The 15,671-nt window shown below is 51.9% G+C and overlaps 1 protein-coding gene across 1 annotated transcript in view; it reads left to right on the forward strand.

The window, feature by feature from the left end:
* LOC104121810 (microtubule-associated protein 4) overlaps positions 1-15,671 on the forward strand; it is a 163,549-nt gene that overhangs the window by 115,090 nt on the left and 32,788 nt on the right. Inside the window, exon 12 of the mRNA XM_035889476.1 lies at positions 15,225-15,325. Coding sequence (XP_035745369.1) covers positions 15,225-15,325 — 101 coding nt within the window. The remainder of the gene's footprint in view (positions 1-15,224; positions 15,326-15,671) is intronic.

Raw genomic sequence — 15,671 nt, forward strand, 5'->3', positions numbered from 1 at the left:
ACCGCGGGCCATGCTTCTCCTGATGCAGCCCAGAGTATGGTTGGCCTTCTGGGCTGCCAGCGCCCATGGCCGGCTCACGGCCAGCTTTTCATCCCCCAGCACCCCCAGGTCCCTCTGGGCAGGGCTGCCCTCCATCCTTTCGTCCCCCAGCCTGTATGGATACAAACCTCCCCACTCCAAAGTGCCAACAGCTCTTAGCTTCTTCCCTTTCCCTTATCTCAGTGTTACCTCATTCCTCACAGTCTACTTGGTGCACAGATTTTAAATAACTCTGGCAGTCGTGAGATGAAGTAGTGTCAGTTTTCGTGGCAGCGCATCCCGGATTGCAGACATCGGTCCTTCGGAGCCTGAGCAGAAATGTCAAGTCCTTTCACACAGGCAGGAGTTGTCAGCTCTCCTGTCGATAGGCGCCAGAGCGGTGCAGGGAGCTCCCGGCTGCGAGCCCCGGTCGGAGGGGATGCCTGGAGGTGTCTTGGCTTGGGTGCAAGGAGGATCTGTGCAGCTGCGTGCTTACCTGCGTCCAACTTTGTACTTAGACACGGAAGGGTCATCGGTCGTCTTGACGACTTGACCATGACGTGGGTAAAAGCAGCGTTGGCAACAAATGTGGAACAGAAAAGAGAATATTGTCTTTGTGCACGCCTTTAGAATCATAGAATCACAGAATGGTTTGGGGGGGAAGGGACCCCCAGAGGTCACCCAGCCCAACCCCCCGCAGGAGCAGGGACACCTTGAACCACATCAGGTTGCTCACAGCCCCGGCCAACCTGGCCTGGAATGGTCCCAGGGATGGGGCCTCCACCCCCTCTCTGGGCAACCCCTGCCAGGCTTTCACCACCCTCACTGGAAAGAATTAGATCCAGAATTAGATCCTTAGATCCAGTCTAAACCTCCCCTGCTTCAGTTTAAAGCCACCACCCCTTCTCCTGTCACAGCTGGCCCCTTCACGTTGCAGAATTTCTGGGGTGGTGGGGTTTGCTGTCATCCGCTCTGCGACCAAAGTTTATTTGCAACAAGGCAAATTAGCAAGGAGGTCCATAATTTGGGCAACGAGGTTTGTAGGTAGGCTGGCCAATTCTGCCAGGCTGAAGAGGCAACCATTTCAAAACACAGATATGTGGGATTTTTAAATCGGAAAGAAACATTTAAAACCTAATCTTAAAGTGGATTGACATGGTTTCCCCAGAGGGGTTGAGCATCAGCAATCACTGAAGGTCACTGAAAGATGGGAAGCGGAGCCTTCTGGCTGGGTTGCCTTTTGCAGATGGCTGATTTGTATTGCCAAGCTTTTTTTTTTAAGCATCTAGGTTTTAAATTTTGTGCTCTCACACTCTTCATTTTAAAAGCTCGTTTGTCATCCTTATAACCATAGGTCTGCGTGTGAACGGATACGGTAATAACTGAGTTGGCAAGCAGCTCACGGGCTTTCCCGGGCAAGAACACGACGGAGTTGTAGCTTCTTCTTTCATGCTCTTCTCCAAAATTAACGGCTGCGTAAGTCTGGTTTGGTTTGCTCTGCTGTGTGCAATGCATTGGTAAGAAATAAACCCTGGATTTCTTCTCTCCTGGAAAAAAACACAGCAGCAGAAGCAATAAGATGTTTTCTTTGCTTTATAGACGTGTAGTTCAGAAAGAATTTTTTGGAATGCAAGAGAAAACAGTCAAAAATTCCATGGATGTTTCCGAAACGCTTTCAGACTTTCTAGGATGAGATTTCGCTTCCTCTCCCCTGCTCATAAGCAGAGAGGCGGTTACGATAAAAATAACCCAACCAAGCAAGCAGCCTTGGCTGTAAGTACAGAACTGATTCTAAATCCGTCCTTTGCGTTTTATTCATGGCTGAATTACCCGTTCACATCCTTATCAACTTCCCCTGCTTCAGGCATGGTCTTGCCCTCGCAGGTCGCCCTCCTGTCCCAAGGCAACGTGTCCGAATTGGCCAACGTAGCTACTGCCTCTGATGGAAATACGGTTTTCCTTCTCCTTGTTAACTCCTCTCTTGCTCTGCCTGTCCGACCCGTTCATTCTGAACTTGGCACTTCCCTTCAGGGGGACAGCTTTTTATCACTTGCACCTTTTTTCATCTGAGAAATTGTTAGAAAAAATTGTCCAACCTGATTCTAATCACTTGAACGGCATCTCTCCGGACTTCTGCCAAAAGTAGATTTCCTCAGTCCTATCCAGCCAGGGTTTGGTTGGTTGGGGTTTTTTGTGCTAAACCTCTACTAGTGCTGGTTTTTAAGGTGACCTAGAATTGCGTGTAAAATACTTCTCTCTTGCAGATAGTTGGGTGTTAGTATGACGAGACATTGGTTTAATTTCATTCTAAAAACTTGCCGAAAGGCGTACCCGTTCCGTGAGGAGATCCTGGCTGCAGCTGAGTCCTGGTCAGAGCTGAGCCGCAGAGCTTGGTCTGGCCCCTTATCCCATCAGCAGGCGCTGCGGATTCTCACCAAAACAAGCAGTCGCGTTGTTCCCTGCACCCAACAATAGCTTGGATTCATGTTCACGTTGTGTATACGCGGTTGCGTGATTTATTGCACGCACCTAATACGTCACCTCCAATGCTATCGCTTAGATACCCAAGGTCACCGCTGCCTTCCCCTTCTGCCTTTTCTCATTTTCTTTGAATTCCCTCCAACGTTTGAAATATTTTCTGCTCTGAAATACTGAAATACCTGAAATGCCAGCTGGACCACGCTGAGCTAAGGCTGTCACCTCTCGGATGCTCAGCAGCTCAGCGTGTGCATCAGAAAAACTGTCTTGGTTTTCTGACTCTTAATTTCTTTATAAATCCATAAGCAAGGGGTGCAATCCAGTGAAACTTCTGAATCTCCTGCAGGGTATGTTTTTTTGCAGCAGAACACTTTGTGGTTTAGATAAATGCAGGATCTGAGGCTGCCAGCATGACTGAGTTAGGCCGTGATTAAAGTTAATTATGGGATTAGGAAATACCAGCCCAGCTACCTCGTCATGAACTACCGACACTTGCTCAAGTAATGTTAGTGGCGTGGATGGTGGCTTGCCAACACGCCTCCCTGCCAGATGAAATTGCACTTTTAATGAGGAAGAAAAGGAAGAAAGGATGGCAGGCTGCGGGAAGGAGGAGAAAACGAAGGCACCGGTGGTAAAGAGTGGCTGGACAGGCTGGGGAGATCAGTGGAAACTCTTCCTTTTTGTGTGCATGTTCAGCCTTAAGTATCCAATAAACATTGGCATCACTCAGGGGCTGAGTTCAAAATGGATGCTGGGAGTATTGTAATCGCTACCTAAGTCGGGTGGGTTCCCTGCTCTGCAACGCCCGCTGGGCTTTCTCAAAAATCCCCAAAACTGCAGGGCCTCAGAGGGAGGCTGCCGTCAGAACAGTGGGTTACGGCAGGTTACGTGAGCTTCCCTCTTCCCCCATGCTCTGGGGAGAGAGATGGAAGGGCAGGGAGATGTTTGGGGGCAGAAGATGGGTTGAGGGCAACACGTGCTCGTCTTATGCAGGGACGTTGTTCGTGGCGGTGGGTGCAGTGCTCGTCCCTGGAAATGCCTGCTGCGAGCTGGAGGCGACAAGTGTGGCAGGACTTAAAGACTGGGAACTTCTATGGGTGGGTCTTCAGGGCACGCTGGATAGGATAAAAGGACATAAAATGTCACGCTTCAAGTCCAAGGCCAGGGATATATCAGCTGATGCCAGGGTTAGAAAGACCCCTCGGACCTGCTTCTCCAGGGCTTCTTGTTGATACTGGATGACGTGCAAGAAGTTAAAGTTGGACTCGTTGGGTCGTTGGTAATATCTTTGTGCTTAAGCGTTCAGAGACGGGATCGAGCGCGTAATTGTTTTGCATTTTGAACAGTATGGAATTGCAGTTTTATGCCTTCAGATACTGAAAATACCCCCGGTGTCTCCCTGGCCCAAGCACTGCCCACACTCGAGCGGCCACCTGGAAATGCTCCAAGCTTTCATCAGCCTTCGGACCAGGCTTGGGGACAGCCTGAAATATGAATTCAGGCGTCATTTCTTCCCTGCCCCCCCGCTTGATATCCCTTCTAGGGCAGCTTCAGTTTGTGCTGGGGGTTTTTAGTGTGATGGGAGGTGTGCTTGTCTCTCGCACTTTGGTTTGCCGGGGGTGTTGACAGCAAATGGAGCTTTCTGTTGGGTTTATGAATGGGCTTCCACTTTACTCAATGAAAAGGGAAAAGCTCACGATTTTGTTAGCTTCCAGCACGGTATTGCAGTCAAACAGAGGATGTTAATGAATTTAAATAGCTGTTTGATTTCAGTTCGTGCCACGTTAGGTGACAAGCGGTTTAGGTTGTTCTAGGCGGACAAGTTCTGATTTAGGATTTCCCTTCCTGGGTAAAAAATAAAAGAGTCTTAGCAACTCAACCTAGGTTTACGAGATGCAGGCGAAGACGCAGGTGAGATGCAGGCCACCTGGTTTAGTCCTCAATTCTTGATAATGAGTGAAAATGGGCACATGGATTGGGTTGCGCTCGGTGCCAGATGAAACGCTTTGCTCTCCTGTATTTGGGTCAAGCAGGAGACATTTGCTTTGGCCTTTTCTGGAGAGGAGAAAGCAGACGAGGGCTGTACGCCCGCTCAAACTGTGATTTATTATATTTGTAGATACTTTTGTCTTAAGAGCCTCACACATAAAGGCTTTATTTGATGGTGGGGTTTGCGATGAAGCAGCTCCTTCTGGGTGGTGATGGATGAACAAGGAAGAGCTCGAGCCTCTCTGCAGCGTTTTGGGCAAAAGCAGTGTTTAACGTGGTCTGGTTTTGTTTCTAAGGTTGTTTACATTTAAGAGGGAGAGTCAAGATGGTCATTGCCTTATTGCTTAATCCATTTCTCTTAATGGCTTTTCAGCTGATGACTCTAATCCCTATGAGAATTACGGAGCTGTTTCATTGAGTGATGTTCTAGGTCAGCTTAGCCTGCTAAATATCCCTGGCTGGGGATACGGGAGATGGGTGCCTGGCCCCGTTCACAAGCATGTTGGGATGCAGCTGCAAGTCCCCTTCCACATCAACGAGACGGCCCGGATCAGCAGCCAGGGGCAAGGCAGGGGAAACACAGGTCCATCAAATGGGACCTTCCCCAGTGGGATAGGTGGGAGATGAGAGGGTTTAAGCATCTCAGGTACCCATTGAAATGCTCGTTTAGCGAGTCGATGAAGGAGCGAAAGCAAAACAAGAGCTAACGCTCTTAAAAACCTCCCAGCCATGTAGGTACCACTGTCCTTTACCTGCATTTGAGCTTTTGCTTACTGCAGTACCAGAAAATAGAAATACCTGCTTGTGGTGGTTTGAGCCTGGCTGGATGCCAGGGGCCCCCCAAAGCCGCTCCATCGCTCCCCTCTTTAACCGGACAGAGGAGAGCAAAGTAAATCAAAGGGCTCAGGGGTTGAGATAAGGACAGGGAGAGATCATTCCCCAGTTACCATCATGGGCAAAACAGACTCAACTTGATAAAATTAACTTAATTTATTATCAATCAAAATCAGAGAAGGAGAGGATAAAAACTGCTGAATCATAAAACACCTTCCCTCCACCCCTCACTTCTTTCTGGGCTAAACTTCACTCCCAGTTTCTCTGCCTACTCCCCCCCAGCGTCGCAGGGGGACGGGAATGGGGGTTGGGGTCAGTTCATCACACGTTGTCTCTGCCGCTTCTTCATCCTCTCCAGGACTCTTCCCCTGCTCCAGCCTGGGGTCCCTCCCACGGCAGACAGTCCTCCACAAACTTCTCCAATATGAGTCCTTCCCATGGGGTCACAGTTCTTCACGAACTGCTCCAGCATGGGTCCATAATTTCCACGGGGTGCAGTCCCTCAGGAGCAGACTGCTCCAGCATGGGTCCCCTGCAGGGTCACAGGTCTTGCCAGCAAACCTGACTTGGTGTGGGCTCCTTCCCCACAGGTCCACAAAGTCTTGCCAGGAACCTGATCTGGCACAGGCTTCCCACAGGGTCACAGCCTCCTCCCTTTGGGCATCCACCCACTCCAGTGTGGGGTCCTTCACGGGCTACAGGTGGATATCTGCTCCACTGTGGGCCTCCGTGGGCTGCAGGGGGACAGCCTGCCTCACCATGGTCTTCACCATGGGCTGCAGGGGGACAGCCTGCCTCACCATGGTCTTCACCACGGGCTGCAGGCAAATCTCTGCTCCGGCGCCTGGAGCACCTCCTGCTCCTCCTTCTTCACTGACCTTGGTGTCTGCAGGGCTGTTTTCTCTCCCATCCTCTCACTTCTCTTCTCTCTCCGGCTACTGAGCCGCAGCTGTTTTTTTCCTTCTTAAATCTGTTATCCCAGAGGTGCTTCCACCATCACTGATGGGCTTGGCCTTGGCCAGCGGCGGACACAGGGAAAACTTCTGGCAGCTTCTCACAGCAGCCACCCCTGTAGCCCCCCCACTACCAAGACCTCACCACACAAACCCAATACACTGCTTTTGGCCTTTGGGATGAGCCTGAGATACGTTACACTGGGGCCTTCTCCTGCCCCTTTAGACGTGGGGAGTCAATGCTTGGGAATGCTTCTTCTTGAATAAGTTGCTGCGTGGTATTTGAGAAATACACGCGCATGAGCTTGTGTTCAGGGTGTCATGGTTCATCAAATGATGCCGTAACGTGGTTTAACTTTAAAAAGATCCTCGCGGGTACGTTTCTATCAGTACTTTTTCCTAATTTTATTTCTGCAGGGAAGGAAACCCAAACAGTAAAGCTTTTCAGATTTAGTGCCTGTTTTTTTCGCACACAGTAACAGCTTTCACGAGAGCCGCTACAGCAAAACTGATGGTGAAGGGATCTGGGAGACTGAAGGTCTGTGTTTGCTCTCCTCGTGGGTACCAGCTCCGTGTCACCTCGCACGAGCTGTAACCCTGGCGGTTTTGTTTCTGCGCTGGTCGAGGAGGAGCAATAACGCTGCTGTTGTGAGGGTTTGCTGGGTGGCACAAGGGTGCTTTTGTATGGCTTTCCTTTACCAAGTGGAGCTCCAGGAATTCAGAAAGAAGGGAGAACAAAATGCTACCCGTTTGTAGATCCGCTGTGCGCTTGTGTTCTGAAGGCGATGTGTAAATCTGCGTGTTGTCCTCTGCCTCAAAAAGGTTGTCATAGGATGAGAAGTGTGATAAATAAAGGCATCCTATTAGAGAAATTCGTGGGGGAATGGCCGAATAAACTAAAACTCTTCAGCCTGGGAGAGAGAGGACTTGCAAGGTCCTGCCCCTGGGTCGGGGCAACCGCCAGGATCCATACAGGCTGGGGGATGAAAGGATGGAGAGCAGCCCTGCCCAGAGGGACTTGGGGGTGCTGGTGGATGAAAAGCTGGCCATGAGCCGGCCATGGGCACTGGAAGCCCAGAAGCCAACCCCACCCCTGGCGGCCACTGTTGGAGCGGGGCCAGGGGAGGGCTACTAAAATGCTCCGAGGGCTGGAGCCCCTCTGCTCTGAGGCCAGGCTGGGAGGGTTGGGGGTGTTCAGCCTGGAGAAGAGAAGGCTGCGGGCAGAGCTGAGTGCGGCCGGTCAGGGCTTCAAGGGGGCCCAGAGGAAAGGGGGGGACAAGCTTTTTAGTAGGGCCAGCTGGGACAGGACAAGGGGGGATGGCTTTAAACTGAAGCAGGGGAGGTTTAGACTGGATCTAAGGCAGAAATTCTTTGCAGTGAGGGTGGTGAAAGCCTGGCAGGGGTTGCCCAGAGAGGGGGTGGAGGCCCCATCCCTGGGACCATTCCAGGCCAGGTTGGCCGGGGCTGGGAGCAACCTGATGTGGTTCAAGGTGTCCCTGCTCCTGCAGGGGGGTTGGGCTGGGTGGGCTCTGGGGGTCCCTTCCCACCCAAAACATTCTGTGATTCTATGATTCGATGAAGGGGAGGTGGTTGTGATTATTGTCTATAAAGTCATTAATGGCCTGAACGTTGGGAACAAGAGAAGACTGTTCAGTTCTTCCAGTATAGGAATATGGGTCATCAAACGAAAATAGCAGCAGCAGATGCAAGCAAACGATGCTGGGTGACTTGTGAGCAATTCACAGTGAAGCTGTAAAACATCTTGTGCTGGGAACTTGTGAATTGTGGTATTTTCTTATGTTTTTGTTTTTTTTTTTACCGTGAGGCTAATCAGCTATTGGAGGAGAAGCCCCAAGATGTGGAATCTCCATCCTTGGAGAAGCTCAGAATATGATTGAAAACCCCCAGGCAATCTGCTATAATTTGGGGGGCTGGGCTAAATGACCTCCAGCCATCCCTTCCAACTTAGGATGTTCTGCTATTGTGATGTTAAATGGTTCCATGGACTAAAAAGCTGTTGGAGAAGTGGTCTCTAAACTGCAAGTCACGGGATGGTGAGGGAGAGAGGTTTTTCTGGAGGAGAGTGGGGTGGTATTTTCTCCTTATGATAGCTATATATAGTTAGTCCTAATTGGGACTTGGCTTCAAGAAGACATATGATTAATTGTGTACGACGCGGGCATCCTCCACTCTGTAGCTGTAACACAGAGTCACTTAGACTGGAACAGAGCTCTGGAGGTCTCCGGTTTAACCCCCTGACTCAAAGCCACGTGTAAGTAGATCAGGTTGCTCCAGGGCCACGTGCATCCCTTCCAGGTCTGAGTGTCTCCAAGGATGGGTATCTCGCAATCTCGTTGGGCCTCTTCCAGTGTTTGCCCTCCTTCATGTTGAAGAAGTTTTTCCTTCTGTTTGGAAATTACGCTGACCTTGACTGTAAGCAACCTGATCTGCTGGGACCTTGCTTTGAGTGATGGGTTGGGCTGGTGACCTCCGAGGTCCCTTCCAACCCTGCGTTGCTCTGTGATCCTGTGGCGCTTGGCCACTTTGGCATTGCTGAATGCTCACAGTAACCCTGTGCAATAGCTGTAATTGCATTCTGAGAAATGAGTTCAAGGGCTTTCAATACGGGGGTTTGCAATGCTCCTTTTTATGCGAGGCTTGTGCAGCTGGAAGGGGTGCCGTGGCAGTTTGTGTCACCCTGCCCTTCCTTACTGCGTTATTCTCCTCTTAGTTCAGAAGTGCGAAGGTCAACATCACCTCCGCTGCTGTTTCCTATCACCCAGCTGTTCTGCTTTCAAACGGACTTCAGCAGCTTTTGCCCCCACTTTGTTGCTGCTTTGAAAAAAACCCCCAAACTCTGTCAAAGCACCGAGTTTGGTTTGTCTTATTCCTTGGTCTTTCTCAAAAGGCGCCCGTGGTTTTCAGACAGCAGAGCTTAAAATTAATCAAAGTCTTCATCACCATTTATTTATTCATGTGGAGGGAGGTTCTGTACATCCTTGTGGTATGGTCAACCCTACCCTGGGCTGCATCAGGAGAAGCGTGGCCAGCGTCGAGGGAGGGATTGTGCCCCTCTACTCTGCTCTGGGGAGACCTCCCCTGGAGCCCTGCGTCCAGCTCGGGAGCCCTCAGCACCAGGAGGACATGGACCTGTTGGAGCGGGGCCAGGGGAGGGCTACTAAAATGCTCCGAGGGCTGGAGCCCCTCTGCTCTGGGGCCAGGCTGGGAGAGTTGGGGGTGTTCAGCCTGGAGAAGAGAAGGCTGCGGGCAGAGCTGAGTGCGGCCGGTCAGGGCTTCAAGGGGGCCCAGAGGAAAGGGGGGGACAAGCTTTTTAGCAGGGCCAGCTGGGACAGGACAAGGGGGGATGGCTTTAAACTGAAGCAGGGGAGGTTTAGACTGGATGTAAGGAAGAAATTCTTTCCAGTGAGGGTGGTGAAACCCTGGCAGGGGTTGCCCAGAGAGGGGGTGGAGGCCCCATCCCTGGGACCATTCCAGGCCAGGTTGGCCAGGGCTGTGAGCAACCTGATGTGGTTCAAGGTGTCCCTGCTCCTGCAGGGGGGTTGGGCTGGGTGACCTCTGGGGGTCCCTTCCCACCCAAAACATTCTGTGATTCTATGATTCTATGAAGGGGAAATGCTCCATTCCTTAACCTCCTTCTAAAGTGAGAAAGTCTTGCAGGAGGAAAAATAACCAGAGGAAAAGCTTTGATATCAGAATCTTGTGGTTTAGTGGATGAGTTTTCTGTGGATGTGGCAGAACGGGTTGGTCCGAACGACTAGTTTTAAGATGAGCTCGAAGGCTCCTTGGAAAATTCTCTTGAGCTGTGTTAGCACAAGACGGGAAACTTTGGTGAGCAACTTGCTGTTCAAACAGAGGAGTTTTTATAAAGAAATAATACACAAAAAGAAAAGAAGTAAATAATATTTAAACATTAACGTTGAGCCTTGGAGGACAGCTTTGGTCTTTTATACGGCTGATAGGGTGGCTGTTCTACAGTCTGTTCTTTTGGGGGGGAAAAGGTATCAAAGGCTGAGGGAGCTGGGCTTGTTCAGCCTGGAGAAGAGAAGGCTGAGAGGGGATCTCATCAACATCTACAAATATCTCAAGGGTGGGGGTCACGAGGACAGAGCCAGACTCTTCTCAGTAGTGCCCAGCACCAGGACAAGGGGCCATGGGCACAAACTGAAGCACAAGAGGTTCCAGTTGAACGTGAGGAAGAACTTGTTGACTGTGAGGGTGCCCGAGCCCTGGTCCAGGCTGCCCAGGGGGGCTGTGGAGTCTCCTTCTCTGGAGATCTTCAACCCCCGCCTGGACGCTGTCCTGTGCCCCCTGCTCTGGGTGAGCCTGCTTGGGCAGGGGGGTGGCACTGGGTGAGCTCCCGAGGGCCCTGCCAGCCCCGGCCATGCTGGGATTCTGGGATTCTGTGATCATTCCTAAACCCATTGCATCATCTACTTGCATCGCTTTAGCACCCATCACGTTTCTTCTAGCGACGCCTCACCCCCTGCTGGTAACCCCTGCCAGAGCTGCAGCTGCATGGAACTGAGAGGTTAAGGATGAAATATGTTAAATGTCTCCTTGGACACCAGGGTTCTCGTGTAAATAACATGTTCTGAGTGGGTGCAGATACCTAAAACTCGGGATGAATTGCCTTTCAGGAGACCGTGCCTACTCCACAGCTGCCTGGACGGCCCCATGTGCTTTCTTTGCGTCACGGTATTTAAACTTGGCTGTTGGAGGCAGACTTATAAATTCCCTCATTAGTGTTTTTTATGGCTCACCCTGCTTGTACGAGACAAACTTAATGAGTTACATCTTCCAGAATTTCTAACATCTATAGGAAGAGTATTGTCCTCTTTTATAACAAGGAGCTGAAGCTTTTTTTTGTTGAGTGTCCATTTTGGCATAGATCATCTCATTTTTACTGTTTATTCTGAAGAATCACCAGTGCTTATTTGTTAGGAGCCTTGTTCCCACCGACTTCAGCTTTATCTGAACACCGTGTGGTCTTGTTCGCCGGCTCCTTCATCCAGCAATGGCAAATACCTGGTTTCTGGTGACAAATTTATTTTAAAAACATGCTTTTTAACTTCCTGGCCTTAGTGTGCCTTTGCCATACGTAGTTTCATCGCTACGGCTTCTGCGCGTGGTCTTGGCTGTGTGTTACTGCAGCTCAGGGGCTGCTTTTGGGCAGGGTTGGGTTGGCCAACCGAGCACCACGGTGGTGAGGCTCTGGCAAGGCTGGTGCGGAGTCAGTAGGGGAGAAGTCCGGTTTCTACCACCTACAAGTTGTGTAGGTCTTGTTTTAATCATAGAATCACTGAGGTTGGAAAAGCCCTTTAAGATCATCAAGCTCAACCATTCCCCTACCCCTGCGGTCCCACCCCCAAACCCCGGCCCTCAGCACCGCCTCTGCCCGGCTGTTAAATCCCCCCAGGGCTGGGGACTCGACCCCTTCCCTGGGCAGCCCCTTCCAGTGCCTGACAGCCCCAAGGGGAAGGAATTGTTCCCCATGGCCAACCTCACCCTGCCCTGGCACAACTTGAGGCCGGTGCCCCTCGTCCCATCGCCCCTTCCCTGGGAGCAGAGCCCGACCCCCCCGGCTCCCCCCTCCTCTCAGGCAGTTGTAGGCAGCGATGAGGGCTCCCCTCAGCCTCCTCTGCTCCAGGCTGAACAAGCCCAGCTCCCTCAGCCTTTCCTCCTAGGGGAGATGCTCTATTCCCCCCATCATCCTTGTTGCTCTCCTCTGGACTCTTTCTAGGAGTTCCTCATCTTTCTTGAACTGGGGAGCCCAGAACTGGACCCAGTGCTCCAGGTGGGGTCTCCCCAGGGCAGAGTAGAGGGGGAGGAGAACCTCCCTCGCCCTGCTAGCCAAACTCCTCTTGATGCACCCCAGGATGCCATTGCCCTTCTTGGCACCAAGGGCACCCTGCTGGCTCATGGCCTCCTTGTCGTCCACCAGGACTCACAGGTCCCTTTCCCTCAGGAGTAATTCTGGTCTGGGTGCTGACTCAGCTGAGCTGAATTTTTCTCCATCAGTGAACAGCACGAGGAGCGGGAGCTGCGGCGGCGGAAGGAGGAGCCCTGCTCAGGGCTACAGCTCCCGACAAAACGTCTTTGAAATATCTCTCAGAGGTTTGTCGCTATGCTTGGAGGAACAAACAAACTGAAAAGTCTCTTAAATAAATCTAATGAACAAATGTGATTAAGGTTTGGCAGCTTTTCCTAATATTCCCTGTAACCAGGAAATCTTCCCAGGCAGCGCTCTGCTCCGGATAGGAGAGAGCACCCTCCTAATTAAACGAGGAATGAAAGCAAATGGACTGATGAGCACATTGGGTCGTTACTCAAATTGAGGCAGCCCAACCCAAAACTGCCCTTCTCTAATCCCTTGGGGGGGGTGGGCAGGGGGGCACATACCCCACTTCGTCAGAGCCTGCGAGGGATGGAACCTGGACAGCCGTGCTGGGGCCCCGAAATAGGAAACTTCCCTGCCCAGCTCTCCTGGGTTGTTTATTATCATTATTAAAAAGCCGGGCAGACGAGGTGCTTAGGGCCAGGGTTTGGGGGTGGGACGGCAAGGGGTAGGGGGCGGTTGGGCTGGGGGAGCTGAAAGGGCTTTGCCAGCCCAAACCACTCTATGATTCCATGTGCTGTCCCGCGGCGAGGCTCCATCAGCTGGGTGATGCTACCTTTCTGGTTTACACTTAAAAAAGAAAACAAATCCTATTTGCTTTGTAGAACCGTAACGCATCCTCCGGTAATTTGGTGTGTGGAAGTTACTCACTCCACAGTTCTTGCGTGGCAGCCCGCCTTTGATTAAGTTACACGTAATAACGTGGAATTCGTGTGGTCGTTAGTGCAGAAGCGTGGGAGCTGCTGGAGTTCCAATCCTAGAGCTTTGGAAGCGGAGGGTTTTCTCGGGGAGCCGCGTTAGGCGCCCTGAGCAGACGAATGCCCGTCGCTGCGTGGATGCTCTCGGGCCGGGGGGGTTACAGCCGCAACTGAATTAGCTGGAAGAAAGACAACGGGCAGCACAAGGGGAGGGAAGTCCCCCTGGGGTCTGGGATATTTGAGACCAGTAGGGTTCAAAATAACGCCCAGGCGTGGGGTCGCAGGGGCAGCGAGCGGCGAAGGGGCAGAAGGTTGCTGGTTGGAAATGGGGACTGTCGGCAGCGATTGCTCTTTCTGCTATTGCCGTAGAGAAATCTGAGCAGCTGAATGCGGGAGAACGTAAAGGCTTAGTGAAATGCAGTGGAGAAAACTGGTATGGAGGAGGCAATACAGATTAGCTACAAAAAAAATGGGCTTTCGAGGCGAACGCGAGCGATTCTTTAGGATTTTGCATTAAAAACAGTGTCCAGCCTGTGCGGTTTGCTGCTCGTTTTTCTTCACGAGCCTTTTTTGCATGCCGGGGATGCTAACCCCAGAGCTGCAAAAGCTTTAGTGTGACCTGGAAGCTGATGCAATGCAAGGGAAAAACAGCTCCTGAACTTGTTCTGGAGTCAGAAAAATAAACAACAGCAGCAGCACCGTCCGGCTGTTGACCGTCACCGGGGCGAGCGGAAGGCACAATTTTATTTTAGTTTCTTTGCTTCGGTGGTGGCGTCTGTCCCAGCCCTGAGCTCTCCTCCGAGATGCTCCCGTCAGGACTGGCAAGCACGAAAACATGACGTAAAAATGGGGATTTTCAGATGCTGCGGCAAACAACCTTTGTGCTGTTGGAATGGTTGCGCTGCCGTCCGTTGGGCCCTCCGCGCGCGCCGCAGCACTGCGGTCTGTCAGGAGAAGCATCCGGTATGGACGGGCTTTGTTTTAATCCCCAGATGACACGGGGAAGCGCATAGATTTGTGATGGGTTGTTTGCACCGTATCCGTCACAAAATGCAAATGCCGGAGGAATTACAGCGGAAGGCGGCTCGTAGCAGCGCGGGCGTACAGCACCGCCGCTGAGAATTGGTCTTTTAAAAGCTATTTATAGGGAAATTGGCTCTTGCGCCTCCCGGGGTGCAGAGCAGCGTGGCGGTTCTGCTGTAGGATTGATAAGATTTAGGGTGAAAACTTGCTGAAGCTGCTCCTAAATTCTGGTTTTGTTGAGCTCTTTGCTTGGGAGGGCGGCGGTTGTCCTGCCGGCGGCTGGGCAGTGCTTCGGGGGCTGCTTTTTCCGGGGAGACGAGGCAGCGGTGGTGGTCCCGTTGCGAGAAGAGCGTGGGTTATTCGCCGTCCCCGCTCAGCGTCACAACCTCGGGTGCCCGTGAGCAAACTGGAACGCTGGCGGTGGGAAATGGGGCGACCCTGGTGGCTGAGCCTAAGCTTTGCGCTGTGAAACGCCGCCTACGGCAGCGTGACGCCATGGCTTCCACGCTAACGCGGGGCGCTATGGTCCACGCCGGTCTGAATGAGGTTTCCATCTTCTCACTTCCCTGGGCGACTGTTCCCGTCAGCGGGAATCCTCCCACCCTGCGGAGAGCTGCAACGCCTGGCTGTGGGCGGAAGAAAGGTCGAGAAGAAGACACAGCCCTAAGGATAGGGACAGGTTAAAGGCAGCGCCCTGCCTCGGGACAGGTCATGGTATAAAACCCAGAGGAGGTCAGGACGTCACCACTAACACCCCAATAATTCAGTGTAATAACTTGAAAGAGGGGAAGGTTTGCTGTTTTAATGAAACCAGGGGTTTCCTTCCTCTGCTGTCTGTCTTTTCCCGCTGGAATAATACAAGAAATGGGATGCTGATGGCATCTGGAGGAACCTGGCCTGCTGCAGGGGAAACCTTTCTTCCTACAAGTGTTCTGATTTGGGGGAAATTTTCCAGCAATGGTCAATCTGTAACTCTCGATTCTGTCTCATCCTGCTCCTGTGTTGAATAATAGGAAACAAACAAACCAAAAATATATTTAGATCAAAAAAAAAAGCTCAGACCTAAGGAGTCTCCCTTCCTTTTTTTCTTCCCAGTAAAACCAGAAGAGGCCAAGCCAGCTGAAGCTGTGACGGGGAATGATATCACAGCACCCCCCAACAAAGAGCTTCCTCCCAGCCCTGAGAAGAAGACAAAGGTAGGCAGCGTTCCACGCTCAGCGGCTTCGCTTCCATGGTTTTCATTTGCCGGCTTTTCTGCTTCTTAAGCTGTGGCGACACAAGTTCTGTTTTCTGAGCTGCCCTTTGTGAACCGTTTTGCTGAAGCAAAGGCATCCAGTTCTGAAGGTCCACAGGCGGCTGGATATGAGCCAGCAGGGTGCCCAGGTGGCCAAGAGGGCCAGCAGCATCCTGGCTTGTATCAGGGGTGGTGTGGCCAGCAGGAGCAGGGCAGGGAGCGTGCCCCTGTGCTGGGCACTGGGGGGGCCGCCCCTCGAGTGCTGGGGTCAGGGTTGGGCCCCTCACTACAAGAAAGACATTGCGTTG

Source organism: Egretta garzetta, unplaced genomic scaffold (assembly GCF_000687185.1).
Source record: "Egretta garzetta isolate BGI_Z169 unplaced genomic scaffold, ASM68718v1 scaffold912, whole genome shotgun sequence".
Taxonomy (NCBI): domain Eukaryota; kingdom Metazoa; phylum Chordata; class Aves; order Pelecaniformes; family Ardeidae; genus Egretta; species Egretta garzetta.